General features: G+C 46.4%; 2 protein-coding genes across 2 annotated transcripts in view; one reads left to right on the top strand and one right to left on the bottom strand.

Moving 5' to 3' along the window:
- LOC148501218 (putative carboxypeptidase X1) overlaps positions 1-16,019 on the top strand; it is a 237,032-nt gene that overhangs the window by 149,696 nt on the left and 71,317 nt on the right. The window contains exon 2 of the mRNA XM_088450810.1: positions 15,805-15,903. Coding sequence (XP_088306936.1) covers positions 15,805-15,903 — 99 coding nt within the window. The remainder of the gene's footprint in view (positions 1-15,804; positions 15,904-16,019) is intronic.
- On the bottom strand, positions 5,283-7,079 carry LOC148501219 (uncharacterized). The gene has a single exon (XM_088450809.1). It carries the CDS (start codon positions 7,060-7,062, stop codon positions 6,184-6,186), a length of 879 nt encoding a protein of 292 aa, XP_088306935.1. The 5' UTR covers positions 7,063-7,079; the 3' UTR covers positions 5,283-6,183.

Below are 16,019 nucleotides of genomic sequence, written 5' to 3'. Positions count from 1 at the left end.
TATACCTCTGATAATTATATAGCACATCACATTATTCTGTGTATAATAAGAGAAGCTGGAGAAGGCAGCGGGCTCCTCATAGTGACTTTTATACCTGTGATAATAATATAGCACATCACATTATTCTGTGTATAATAAGAGAAGCTGGAGAAGGCAGCGGGCTCCTCATAGTGACTTTTATACCTCTGATAATAATATAGCACATCACATTATTCTGTGTATAATAAGAGATGCTGGAGAAGGCAGCGGGCTCCTCATAGTGACTTTTATACCTGTGATAATAATATAGCACATCACATTATTCTGTGTATAATAAGAGATGCTGGAGAAGGCAGCGGGCTCCTCATAGTGACTTTTATACCTGTGATAATAATATAGCACATCACATTATTCTGTGTATAATAAGAGATGCTGGAGAAGGCAGCGGGCTTCTTATAGTGACTGTTATACCTGTGATAATAATATAGCACATCTCATTATTCTGTGTATAATAAGAGAAGCTGGAGAAGGCAGCGGGCTCCTCATAGTGACTTATATACCTCTGATAATAATATAGCACATCTCATTATTCTGTGTATAATAAGAGATGCTGGAGAAGGCAGCGGGCTCCTCATAGTGACTTTTATACCTCTGATAATAATATAGCACATCACATTATTCTGTGTATAATAAGAGATGCTGGAGAAGGCAGCGGGCTCCTCATAGTGACTTTTATACCTCTGATAATAATATAGCACATCATATTATTCTGTGTATAATAAGAGATGCTGGAGAAGGCAGCGGGCTCCTCATAGTGACTTTTATACCTGTGATAATAATATAGCACATCAGATTATTCTGTGTATAATAAGAGAAGCTGGAGAAGGCAGCGGGCTCCTCATAGTGACTTTTATACCTCTGATAATAATATAGCACATCACATTATTCTGTGTATAATAAGAGATGCTGGAGAAGGCAGCGGGCTCCTCATAGTGACTTTTATACCTGTGATAATAATATAGCACATCACATTATTCTGTGTATAATAAGAGATGCTGGAGAAGGCAGCGGGCTCCTCATAGTGACTTATATACCTCTGATAATAATATAGCACATCACGTTATTCTGTGTATAATAAGAGATGCTGGAGAAGGCTGCGTGCTTCTTATAGTGACTGTTATACCTGTGATAATAATATAGCACATCTCATTATTCTGTGTATAATAAGAGAAGCTGGAGAAGGCAGCGGGCTCCTCATAGTGACTTATATACCTCTGATAATAATATAGCACATCACATTATTCTGTGTATAATAAGAGAAGCTGGAGAAGGCAGCGGGCTCCTCATAGTGACTTATATACCTCTGATAATAATATAGCACATCTCATTATTCTGTGTATAATAAGAGATGCTGGAGAAGGCAGCGGGCTCCTCATAGTGACTTTTATACCTCTGATAATAATATAGCACATCACATTATTCTGTGTATAATAAGAGATGCTGGAGAAGGCAGCGGGCTCCTCATAGTGACTTTTATACCTCTGATAATAATATAGCACATCATATTATTCTGTGTATAATAAGAGATGCTGGAGAAGGCAGCGGGCTCCTCATAGTGACTTTTATACCTGTGATAATAATATAGCACATCAGATTATTCTGTGTATAATAAGAGAAGCTGGAGAAGGCAGCGGGCTCCTCATAGTGACTGTTATACATCTGATAATAATATAGCACATCACATTATTCTGTGTATAATAAGAGAAGCTGGAGAAGGCAGCGGGCTCCTCATAGTGACTTTTATACCTCTGATAATAATATAGCACATCACATTATTCTGTGTATAATAAGAGAAGCTGGAGAAGGCAGCGGGCTCCTCATAGTGACTTTTATACCTCTGATAATAATATAGCACATCACATTATTCTGTGTATAATAAGAGATGCTGGAGAAGGCAGCGGGCTTCTTATAGTGACTTGTAGACCTCTGATAATAATATAGCACATCACGTTATTCTGTGTATAATAAGAGAAGCTGGAGAAGGCAGTGGGCTCCTCATAGTGACTTTTATACCTATGATAATAATATAGCACATCACATTATTCTGTGTATAACAAGAGATGCTGGAGAAGGCAGCGGGCTCCTCATAGTGACTTATAGACATCTGATAATAATATAGCACATCACATTATTCTGTGTATAATAAGAGATGCTGGAGAAGGCAGCGGGCTTCTTATAGTGACTTTTATACCTCTGATAATAATATAGCACATCACATTATTCTGTGTATAATAAGAGATGCTGGAGAAGGCAGCGGGCTCCTCGTAGTGACTGATATACATCTGATAATAATATAGCATATCACATTATTCTGTGTATAATAAGAGATGCTGGAGAAGGCAGCGGGCTCCTCATAGTGACTTATAGACCTCTGATAATAATATAGCACATCACATTATTCTGTGTATAATAAGAGATGCTGGAGAAGGCAGCGGGCTCCTCATAGTAACTTTTATACCTTTGATAATAATATAGCACATCACATTATTCTGTGTATAATAAGAGAAGCTGGAGAAGGCAGCGGGCTCCTCATAGTGACTTTTATACCTTTGATAATAATATAGCACATCACATTATTCTGTGTATAATAAGAGATGCTGGAGAAGGCAGCGGGCTCCTCATAGTGACTTTTATACCTGTGATAATAATATAGCACATCACATTATTCTGTGTATAATAAGAGATGCTGGAGAAGGCAGCGGGCTCCTCATAGTGACTTTTATACCTGTGATAATAATATAGCACATCACATTATTCTGTGTATAATAAGAGATGCTGGAGAAGACAGCGGGCTCCTCATAGTGACTTATAGACATCTGATAATAATATAGCACATCACATTATTCTCTGTATAATAAGAGATGCTGGAGAAGGCAGCGGGCTCCTCATAGTGACTTTTATACCTCTGATAATTATATAGCACATCACATTATTCTGTGTATAATAAGAGAAGCTGGAGAAGGCAGCGGGCTCCTCATAGTGACTTTTATACCTGTGATAATAATATAGCACATCACATTATTCTGTGTATAATAAGAGATGCTGGAGAAGGCAGCGGGCTTCTTATAGTGACTGTTATACCTGTGATAATACTATAGCACATCACATTATTCTGTGTATAATAAGAGAAGCTGGAGAAGGCAGCGGGCTTCTTATAGTGACTTGTAGACCTCTGATAATAATATAGCACATCACGTTATTCTGTGTATAATAAGAGAAGCTGGAGAAGGCAGCGGGCTCCTCATAGTGACTTTTATACCTCTGATAATAATATAGCACATCACATTATTCTGTGTATAATAAGAGATGCTGGAGAAGGCAGCGGGCTCCTCATAGTGACTTTTATACCTGTGATAATAATATAGCACATCACATTATTCTGTGTATAATAAGAGATGCTGGAGAAGGCAGCGGGCTTCTTATAGTGACTGTTATACCTGTGATAATAATATAGCACATCTCATTATTCTGTGTATAATAAGAGAAGCTGGAGAAGGCAGCGGGCTCCTCATAGTGACTTTTATACCTGTGATAATAATATAGCACATCACATTATTCTGTGTATAATAAGAGAAGCTGGAGAAGGCAGCGGGCTCCTCATAGTGACTTATATACCTCTGATAATAATATAGCACATCTCATTATTCTGTGTATAATAAGAGATGCTGGAGAAGGCAGCGGGCTCCTCATAGTGACTTTTATACCTCTGATAATAATATAGCACATCACATTATTCTGTGTATAATAAGAGAAGCTGGAGAAGGCAGCGGGCTCCTCATAGTGACTTTTATACCTCTGATAATAATATAGCACATCACATTATTCTGTGTATAATAAGAGAAGCTGGAGAAGGCAGCGGGCTCCTCATAGTGACTTTTATACCTCTGATAATAATATAGCACATCACATTATTCTGTGTATAATAAGAGAAGCTGGAGAAGGCAGCGGGCTCCTCATAGTGACTTTTATACATCTGATAATAATATAGCACATCACATTATTCTGTGTATAATAAGAGAAGCTGGAGAAGGCAGCGGGCTCATCATAGTGACTTATAGACATCTGATAATAATATAGCACATCACATTATTCTGTGTATAATAAGAGATGCTGGAGAAGGCAGCGATACAAATTGTGAAAGCTAAAGTACCAACCAATCAGCTCCTATAATTTTTCAAACACAGGGGTCTATTCATTAAACATAAAAATTCAATGGAGATAATTAGCTTTAGAACTCTCATGGAGTTCTTGCTAATTATAGGTGGAATTCATCATTCCTCCTCTCCATAAGTATTTATTCCGGTACCTGTCATTTTTGCGATGACAGCTTTTCGGGAAATAGATACCTTTCCCTGCCTACACTACCTTATCGCATCTGGAAACAGTGTTGCGCATGCGCTGTTACATCTGTAAAACCAGAGCATGCGCAGCACTGCCTTCAGATGCTTTAAGTTTCTGTACCCCCCCCGACCCCCCCCCTCCGCTCACCTTCCCCCCCCCCGACTTACCTGTCCGTGCAGCAGCCTCCGGCTCCGTCCTGCTGGTCTGTCATGTGGTTTCCCTGCAGACCACATGACAGATTAGAAAAAAAAAAAAAATTATTAAACCTTCTATCGGATGAGGTGTTGTCATGTGTGCAAACCACTTATCATACTAACATAAAATAAAGACACTGAGACGTGGATTTGGCAGATAACTTGATGGCGATTTATTGGAGAAATTAATATTATTTATTAATTCTTAAATTAATTAAGGATGTATGGTGGCAAAGAAAGGACGGCCAGAAGTCAGCCAGATCTGCTATGCCCACACACAAACAACAAAAGACATAGCAGGCGTAGATCGCCCAGAGTGCATACACATAACCATGTAAACCATGTCAAACACAAAAGGTAACGCTCACCCTCTAACTTGACTACCCACCCGTTTAGGTGATGATACTGCCCCCCGTTAGGTTGGTACAGCCAACTACCAGTCAACGAAGGGAACGCCCTTAACTCATAATTGCACCTGGACTGGTGAACTGCCGTTCTTTCCCGCCACAGCAAGGTTCTGCTTAGAAGAACCGCCGCACCGCCACCATACCAAAGACTACCCCAATAACGCCAACACCCTAAAAAGATCCACAAGAAATAATGACACCCCTTCTTCTGTCAAATGAACTCCATCAGCCCTATATAAATGACTAAAACGAAATTGAATGCCCTTATGGTAAATGACACGGCCATCACAAATTTGGCTACTGCAAAGTTAAGCTTCTTCCTAGCCTCATCTATAGCGGGAAAACTCCTAACCCCACGCCAGACCTGTCGAGGCACAATGCAAGACCAAAGTAATGTACACGAGGGCCAGGCCGATAGCACCCTCGCCAAATCGTTAATTATATCAAGTCGCAATGCTAAAGAGGACTTCTGTCCTAAGTCGTTGCCTCCTAAATGGGTCACCAAAATACGTGGCCTGCCAAAATTTTTTGCGTACTCTAACAGTCTAGGACAAAAGGAATGCCATCTCATACCCCTGAAACCTATCCAACGGATCCTAGCAGAATGTTCACAAAGTGGAGCATGATCTGAACTCATAAAGCTAGCGGCCCAGAAAATATAAGAATGGCCTATAACCCAAATGTCCTCCGTGTCAAAGAGCAAACCTAAAAATGGAGAAAAGCAGTAAATACCAAATTAGTAGTTGTAATAAAACAATAAAATTTTATGGTGTATTAGTGGGATCTGAAAGAACAATAAGTGAGTATCTGCCAAAAGAAAAAGTTTCTATTGGTTGCCAGCTTTACTATTTAAAGTGGCTAGGACAAACAAAAAGACACAAAGGGGAAGAATGGGTGGGGGGAAATTGGGAAAAAACATGTGAACTCGGCAAGAGGTAAAATAAAAACCTGCTGAGGGATGGACTATGACCTAATTAAATGTTTTGAAATTAGCCGAATTGAATCCGTCAGATCAGGCAAAAATTGTAAAATCCCTCAAGACTCCCATTGCCAGCAATGGCGAGTAGCTAATCCCGAGTAGGGTAGACAGGGGTAACAGACGAGACAAGACGAGACGGAACTTGAGACAAAAACAAGAAAACCAGGCAAGCAATAAAACATAACATTGAAAATATTACATTGCCCTATGGTTCCAAACAATCTTAATGAGTAGGTCGGATGTAACTTTTATAACTATCCGATTTCCAACGTCCCAGTGACTTAATTTCCGACGGTGAGAAACCCGCAGCAGCTGCCGAAGTTGCGGCGCCGATCCTAAATGAGTGCGTACCAAAATCCTGAGGTGAGAGGCCTAAACCCGATACACACCGCTTCAGAAACCAACCAAACTGGTATTTGGTAAGCGGAGTCCTGTTCAAGTGCATAAGCCATGAACCAGGTACATCCGGGCGTAACAATGCGTAACGCATCGCTAACGCCACAGGGCAGATCCGTTCGTCCTTAGACGGACTCAACGAGAACCACCTACCCCTACCAGTCTGGTCGGTCTTTGTCCGCCGTATCCTACAAAGCAAAGCTCGATGAGTGACCGAGATATCCGAGCAGAGCATGGTGGCATCAACCCGTTTGGAAGATGCCACCAACTCCGATATGCGCAATGCGCCGTGAAAAGCCACCGAAAACGCCAGTTGGATCAGGATCGCCTCGTACTCGGTAAACGCCACTTCGGGGACTGCCCCCAGCACTGCCGGAAGCAAATGGGCGTCCACAGGTTTCCTACGGTCAGCAACTGGCCGAGAGACCCGCGCCCAACCCCTTAAAGCCTTCGCAATCAGAAAGCTTTTAGTAAAGTCAGGTTGTCCCTTTAATTTAACATAAAATGCAATGCCTGCCAAGGAGCGCGCCACAGAAGCCCTGGATCTACCCCCCAAATGGAGACTCCAAATAAAAGAAAGCATCGCACGATGCTGACCCTTACCTGCCTGCCTGCTGCTACGGGAATAGTCTTCCCATTCATGCCAAGCCTGACGATAAGCTCGCAAAGTGGAGGGGGCTAGAGACTGCTCTGCTAAGCCCTCCATGCCGGCTCGATCACCTGCCAAACATAAGAGGGGCAAAGCACAGCATCAACGTCAGCACGAGGGGCCAAAGATCGGAATCTAGCCCACTGAAAACGTGATAACGCATCAGCTATCCCATTCTCTACCCCCGGCACGTGTCTTGCTTTAAACATGATGTTAAAACGCAAACATGTCAGCACCAGCTGCGCAAGCAAACGCAAAACCAGCAGGGAAGACGCGCGTTGACGATTAATCGCGTGCACCACGCCCAGGTTGTCACACCTGATCACGATGCTGCGATTGCGCAAGCGTTCACTCCAGATTTCTAAGGAAACCATTATGGGAAAGAGTTCGAGAAGGAGCAAGTCCCTGGTCAAACCCCTTCCTTCCCATTCCTCTGGCCAATGACCAACGCACCAGGAACCATCAAGGTAGCAACCGAATCCCGTGGCGCCTGCCGCATCGGTGAACAGCTGCAGCTGCAAATTGTCCGCGGGTGGAGGCAACCACAGCCGGACACCATTAAAATCCTGCAGAAACGAGACCCAGACAGAGAGGTCCCGCTTAATCTCTGAGGACAAACGGAGTAAATGTCTCGGCTTAGTGACTCCAGCCGTGGCCCTTTCTAGCTTGCGCGAAAAAACTCTGCCCATAGGAATGACCCTACAGGCAAAGTTCAACAGGCCCAGGAGAGATTGCGCCTGCCGCAGGGTAATTTTATTGGAAGCCGTGCACTCCTCTATGGCATTACGCAATTTGTGAACCTTATCAAGGGGAAGGCGACAGGCGCCCGCCGAGGTATCGATCTCGATACCCAGGAATGACAAGCAAGAGGCAGGGCCCTCAGTTTTGTCCGCAGCAACTGGGACTCCAAAATGAAAAAACAGCGCTTGCAAAGAAAACAACAAATAACTACATCTATCTGAACCAGAAGGGCCGACACACAAGAAGTCATCGAGATAGTGGGCTATCCCATGACCGCCGCAAGAAAATTCCACGCACCAGTGCAAGAAGGTGCTAAATCGCTCAAAATATGCGCATGACACCGAACATCCCATAGGCAAGCACTTGTCTATGTAATATTCGCCGTCCAAGCGAAAGCCCATAAACCGGAATGACTCTGGGTGTAAGGGAAGCAGACGAAAAGCCGATTCAACATCTATCTTAGCCATCAGCGCGCCTGGACCATAAAACCTAACTACGTTCAAAGCATCGTCAAACGACTGGTACACCACCGAGGAAACCTCAACTGGTATGGCATCATTTACTGATGAGCCTGGCGGATAAGACAGATGTTGAATAAGCCTGTACTTTCCTGGAATCCTCTTGGGGACCACTCCCACCGGGGAAATCACAAGATCCCTTATGGGAGGTTCTGCAAAAGGCCCTGCCATGCGTCCTAAGGTAACCTCGCTAGCCACTTTCTCCCTAAGAATGTGAGGCAACTCGAACGCAGATTTCAAATTCCTAGGCGAACCTGTGTCAACCTCTCTGCAAATAGGTAACTGGAAACCAAAGCTGAAACCTTTTAACAAAAATTCCGCGTCCCGGAGAACAGGGTACCAACGCAACCATTTTGCCATTGCGGCGACGCAGACGGGGGATGAAGCTTTACTTAGAACCAGCACCTTTTGGCGGCTGAGCAGGCTGTTGCTGAGCACCCGCCTTGAAGCACTTGGCAACTGGGTGGCTGCCACTACATCGCAAGCAGAGGTGACGAAAACGACATTTTCGACCCTGCGTACAAGTGGAATTATTAAAAGCGAAACATTTTCCACTGGTCGCCGGCTGCTGGCCCTGACGACCTGAACTAGCTGATTTATTCACGTTGAACGCTTCAAACGCAGGACGCAAAGGCTGCGTGACCTCGAGCCAAACCTCTACATCCTTCCAGCCTAGATCCATCACCCGTCTGCCGTCCTGCTTGCGACGGAATTCTTCGTCGTACGCTCGCCAAGCCATGCCCCTGGAGGACAACTGCATGCTATGAACTAAATGGAGGTACCTAATGACGTTCAGGTGCTCCTCTGGGCGCGTCTCCAAATAACAAGCCGAAAAATTGCAAAAACCGGCCAACCAATTATTGTAAGATTTGAAAGCTTCCAAACCTATACCACCCTTTGCCCTAGCCGCCTTAAACACCTTCTTAGCTTTTTCCGTAAGTGCAAAAATATCCACATAGTCACCTTTGCGGATCTTACTGCGGCAAGTCGTTCTTAAACCTCGCAATACAGCGGTGTTGTCACAATGTACCCCTGCAGAACCTTCTAAACCCTTCTCTATTGGCTTGCGCTTATGGGTGCTATGCTTACGCCTTGAGCGACGCTTTGCCTCCAATTTTGTATATTTAGCTGCTCTCTTGCGCGCTCTGCCCGCGCTGTCCGCGTTAGATATAGAGGAAGCAAAAGAAGACGTCAAGGAACTAGAGTCTGAGAAAGACCCACCTGAACCCTCCGATGTCATGGTATCAGAGGAAAATCCAGACGGCCCCTCCCCGACATCCTCGTCAACCAGCTCTCCTTCTTCGACCACGTCATCTGAAAAAGAAGGAAAAACACCGGCCGCCACCTCTGCGGCAGGCAACCTAGCATCCATATTGCCACGCCTCGAGTCTTGAGTGAACGGAACTGAGGGCGCACTAGTGCCCACGCTATGCTGGGCCAAGCTAGGGGCAATGGCTCTCAATGCTTGCGCCAGCTGCTCTACCTCTGACCCCCCCTGCGCCCCTACAGGATTGACGTTAGCAGGCGCGACGGTTTGAGTAGGCAACGAGCCTGCCGGCGGAGCTGCCAAAAATGGGGCAAGCACAGCCGCCAGGGTTGACAAAGCAGATGCGATGGCTGAGGGATCTGGCTGCGCAGCAAAAGGGGGAGGGGTGGCAACACTCACAGATGCAGGGGATTGCACCCTATTACTGGTACTAGAATTCTGAGCCCCAGCCCTGGGAACATGAGCAGGGGACAGACTGGATGTGGAATGGCTGTAATGGCTAAGCCCCGCCCCCCGCTCACTAACATGGCGGGCGCCCCGCCGTGAGCGGGGAACGGGAAGGACCATGGGGACACTAGCATGGCCTTGGCTGCTCCTAGATGGGGCTCTATGGCCCCGCCGGGACCTCCGCCTTTTAGCGGAGGCTGTGACCTGGCCGCCGGATGGGAGAGCGCGCCCGCGTGTAGGTGTCGCGGCGCGCTCCCGCCCGCTACCAGCCGCAGTGATCGCGGGAGCTCCGGCCGCGCCCGGAGTCAGCAGAGCCGAGCGCCGGCCTGAACCCTGCGCCTGCATAGCAGCGTCGCCGGAGGCACCACCCGCCGCACACACGGCAGGGGCCACCCCACGACGCCCAGCATGATTGGCGCCGGAGACAGGATCCGCCGCATCCGCGACGGAGGCTGCTCCTCCACGCCTGCGCAGGCCCCGCTCCGTAGCGGCGCCTGGAGAAGCACCCGCCGCGTCCGCAGCAGGGGCTGCCCCACGCCGCTGGCGTGAGCCAGTATTCAGGTCAGTCTGGAGGAAGCGGGCAGAGGGGGGCGCAGAGCGGCGGGGACGGGGCATGGCTAATGACAAAAGCGAGGGTGGACAGGGCCAGGTAAAGAAACAATAATGTGCTGCAATTTATTTATCTAGAGCCAGGAAAGTGAGGGAAAGCAAAGTGTGAAATGTAGAAAATAGGGGCAGGGATAAGAAGGGAAGAGAATCTAGTGATGAAAATAAAAAAGAAAAGAATTAACAGACCAATGTAAGGTACAGACTATCACTGACCAACTCTGACACTGACCACAATCTGGAACAAAGAGGCTTTGGCCCTCACTTCTAGCCCCTTATATAATGTCTCTATTGAAAACCCGCCCCTGCTAACGATAGGCTAACTCTAAACAGTAATTTGCATACATGCCGGCCCCCATCCTAGAGGTTTAACACACCTCTTTTCTTATGCAATCTTTCGGTTTCACTTTTCTTTTTCTAAACTTTCTTGTGCTCTGCTGGGGAGCACACATGTCCGACCAGCCTCCGGAGCCTGAGGACAGAGCAGAGCGCCGGAGGGACTCGTCGTGGGACCTGCACACGCTGATACAGGTAAGTTTCACCTGCTATTCGCCACCTCACAGTGGCGAATAGTAACTGCATCAAATTCCGAAAATTTATAATTTTCGGAATTTGATGAATACCACAATTTCCACATCCCCATACAAATGTACTAATGTACTAATACTAATGTACTAATGTACTAATACTAATGTACTAATGTATGGGGAGTGTGGAAATTAACTCAGGGGAACTTAGCAAGGAGATATCTGTGATATCTCCTGTGTTAAGTCTGTTCATGAATACCAAAATAACGTTATTTAAGGAAAATGTCCTTAAAAACGTTAATTTAGTGTTGATGAATAGGCCCCACAGCCTGTAAAGTAACAGGAGCAGATTGGTTAGTACTTTATATCGCACTAGTTTATCTCTTTTCGAGGCTGAGCCCCAGCTGCAGAAGCCGATCCTTCCTTTGTAGCTTATTCCTGCGGTGCTCGTACAGGTTTATGGCGCTGTAAATGTTTATAAGGACGCCTGGAGATTATACAGAGATGTTAGTAGAGTGACAGACACGTGTCTCACCACTTACAGTAAGTCTGGGGGATATTGGCACACAGCCGCTACAGATAAGAAATCATTATATCTTACAGTACAACGTATATGACAATGTCACAGTGACCTAGCCACAGGGGGAATCACAGCGCTGTAGGGTCAGTCACCCGGGTTATGCCCCATAATAACTGCAGCGTTATATGATGATAAATATGTGGATGATTATATAAAAACAATCTCATTTATTAATCACAATTGTTACCAGATGGTGCAAAGTACTGTATATAAAGCACACACATGACAGGATGTAGTTATATGACCGGCGGCCGCAAAGCTAAGGAGTTATGACAGGCGTCAAGATACCGACGCCTGTAATAATAACGACGCCGGAATACAGAATGCCGTCTGCCCGTTCGAGGTAAGTACGAGGTAAGTACGGGCGCCCATTCTGTTAGCCTCGGGGAGGGAGAGTTAGGTTTAGGGCACCCCGGGGGGGACTTATGTTTAGGAACTAGGGGGGAGGACAGGGTTAGGAACTAGGGGGGAGGACTTGGTTAGGCACTAGGGGGGAGGACAGGGTTAGGCACTAGGGGGGAGGACAGGGTTAGGAACCCCTAAAGATGGGTTAGGTGGGGAGAGGGGAGGGTTAGACTACTTACCTCCTTGTTGGGATTTGAACCAGCGGCTAAACAGTCGCCGGTAATACAATCCCATTCCATCTATGGGATCACAAATGTGCTGGTAGAGTAATGCTGGGCTCACACCTATATATGCAATTGTCAGGCCATTCACCCAATATCGACTGATCGTCCTGTTGATTGCACAGGTGTGTACGCTGGGGCATTACCTGATAAACGGCTTCAAGTCTTATGGTGTGTACATACGTAGCGATCAGCGAGCGATACGCTGGCTGGTCGTTACGCACCCTTCCAGGTCAAGTGTGCTGGTGTGCTGGATGATCTATATTGATCACCCACCACACCACATATTTACAGACGACTATCGTGACCCGCGAGTAACCTGCTCGATATCGAGCAAGTTAACCGTCATGCACGGCCGATGGACGATATCGTTATCATCCATACGTGGCCGCGCATCGCTGGTCGATGGTAAGTTGTTAGGGACAATTTAAATGACCGATTTGAACGATAAAGATAACTATAACAATATTGTTATCGTTCAAACCGATAATTTAAATCGCTACGTGTGTACGCACCATAAAGCTGGTCACACAGCAGAGCAACTTACATCCAACCATCCATCTAGTTGATTGGTTGGAATGAAAATCTGGTAAGATATGAAAGCAAATGACAATCAGCAATTTGCTCCCAAACGCCGGAAAATGGACAAAAACTGTTGTCAGAACAAATTGTTTAGATCAAACATTTAACAAACTTGTCTGATGCCATTTTCATCTGTTTTCTGTCATTTAGGAGCAAATTGCTGATCATCAGTTACTCCCATACGTCACCAGATTCTCATTCCAACCAATCAACTAGTTCAGTGGTCGGGGAACAGGGGTAAATTACCCCACATGGGGTAAAAATTAAATTCCTGGGGGTAATGAACGGACAGCCGGGCATGCATATGAATCATTCTGTAATTCATATCCATGCCCGGCTGTGCGCGCAGGGAGGCTCTAAGCCGGACGCACGCTGAGATGTTATTACCAGCGGGCGCCCGGCTCCTTCCCTGCAGCGCCACGTTAGCCGGAGGCTGGAGTTCTCTTCTGAACTCCAGCTTCCGGCTCTCTCCATACGCACTATGACGTCTCTCCCATAGTTCCGAGGAGCAGATCTGCGGACAGGACGGCGACGGATGCAGGAGCGTTGATTAAAGTGTTTTTTTTTTTGTACAAGCGGCACTACAGGGGCACTACTACAGGGGCATAATATGGGGGCACTACTACAGGGGCATAATATGGGGGCACTACTACAGGGGCATAATATGGTGGCACTACTACAGGGGCATAACTATGGGGGCACTACTACAGGGGCATTACATGGGGGCACTACTACACGGGCATTATATGGTGGCACTACTACAGAGGCATAATATGGGGGCACTACTAGAGGGGCATTATATGGGGGCACTACTACAGGGGCATTATATGGTGGCACTACTACAGGGGCATAACTATGGGGGCACTACTACAGGGGCATAATATGGGGGCACTACTACAGGGGCATAATATGGGGGCACTACTACACGGGCATTATATGGTGGCACTACTACAGGGGCATAATATGGGGGCACTACTACACGGGCATTATATGGTGGCACTACTACAGAGGCATAATATGGGGGCACTACTAGAGGGGCATTATATGGGGGCACTACTACAGGGGCATTATATGGTGGCACTACTACAGGGGCATAACTATGGGGGCACTACTACAGGGGCATTACATGGGGGCACTACTACAGGGGCATAACTATGGGGGCACTACTATATAATTTCCTTCCTTTCAAATCTAGGGGGTAACGTTGGCGTATCTAAATAAATTCTGGGGTAATAAAGTAAAAAAGTTCCCTGACCCCTGAAGTAGTTGGATGAAAGTTGGTGTAGTGTGTGGCCAGCTTTACTGTACCAACTTGTTATATCTCCTCCCTGGGAGAAGCCCGGAGAGGAGGCGCATTTGGCCACTTCGGGGGGCTGGGCTGGGATCCTATGTCATTAGGACCCGCCCCATCACGATAAACTGCCACCAATCGTGGGGCCACAGGGAGGGGGCAGGGCTAAATGACACGCCCATTCCATCCAGCAGCCAGGACGCCTGCAGCCCTTGCTGTAAATATTCCGCTCCTGGCATTTCTGTGACTGAATCTATCTATAAATCTGCAGAGAGCGGTATAAAATACAGCGAGTGGGTTATTCTGCCTGTAGATAAGTGTCTGAGTCTCACCGCTGGATCCTAGGGGGTATAATATATCATTACTAAGGTGCAGTATGATGCAGTGGTTTTGGGGGCGTGCCACAGACTGCGATTACAATCCCGTATGCGATAAAAAGGCTCAGGCATCTCAGTACACGCGGCCATTCTGTGCGACCAGAGGGTAAGGTTACTCAGACGTCCGATAATCGGATGATCTGCGGCCGATGCTGCACCTTTCTGCGCAGTCACTTGGATTTGCGAAGCTGCCGGTAGGTGTCTCCATACAAATCCCGGCACTGCGTACACATTACTAATTAGTAACAGCAGCGGCATTAGCGTGCATCTGTATATCAGGCCTGAGCGGGGTATCTGGGGGTCACGCTGCTGTCAGTGGAAGGTGCTGGGCCGTGTACATACAATATCGCTTCATCCATTTATATTTATTGGATCCGTGCATCAACCAGCTTTATACAAGTTTAGTTACTGCATCATTCAGACAAATTATTAATTCTAGCTGATGTCACAGCGGTGCGATTGGTTTCCCCTGCGCCTGCAGAAAGCCATCCGTGTACATAGCGGGGAGTACATGTGCTTACTGAGAGCCATCCGTGTACATAGCGGGGAGTACATGTGCTTACTGAGAGCCATCCCTGTACATAGCGGGGAGTACATGTGCTTACTGAGAGCCATCCCTGTACATAGCGGGGAGTACATGTGCTTACTGAGAGCCATCCCTGTACATAGCGGGGAGTACATGTGCTTACTGAGAGCCATCCCTGTACATAGCGGGGAGTACATGTGCTTGCTGAGAGCCATCCCTGTACATAGCGGGGAGTACATGTGCTTACTGAGAGCCATCCCTGTACATAGCGGGGAGTACATGTGCTTACTGAGAGCCATCCGTGTACATAGTGAGGAGTATATGTGCCTGCAGAGAGCCATCTGTGTACATAGCGGGGAGTATATGTGCCTGCAGAGAGCCATCCGTGTACATAGCGAGGGGTGCATGTGCTTACTGAGAGCCATCCGTGTGCACATTTCTGCTCTCCGTGTACATAGCGGAGACAGACATTTACCTGACAGGAGGCACAAAGTGATGTCAGACTGGAAGGTGATGGGCACTATACTGTACATGCTGGTGTATATGGTGTGGTGTTATATACAGTATAGAGAGATACATATGGGGTACATGTGCATGTATGTGCATTGGTCTAGTGCCTGTGTACATGCTGCATATGTGCTATGTATATTGGTGTATAGCTATTTGTATACCCCATCGGCAGACAAATCACTGTATAATTTTATTTTGTAGCAAAAGTGGCCAAAAAAAAGATTAAAATTGTCAAGAAAGTCCTGAAGAAACCGAAAGCTGAGAAGCTGAATCCGGGAACATCAGGACCCACGAAAGAAGGTAAGTACCACGTGCCATGTATGATCAGACTGACTAGTGCATGTACGTACCACGGGCCATGTATGATCAGACTGACTAGTGCATGTACGTACCACGGGCCATGTATGATCAGACTG

This window comes from Taudactylus pleione, unplaced genomic scaffold, assembly GCF_031769625.1.
Source record: "Taudactylus pleione unplaced genomic scaffold, aTauple2 ptg000525l, whole genome shotgun sequence".
NCBI lineage: Eukaryota > Metazoa > Chordata > Amphibia > Anura > Myobatrachidae > Taudactylus > Taudactylus pleione.
Note: the sequence above shows the minus strand (reverse complement) of the source record. Positions and strands in the feature narration are given on the sequence as shown.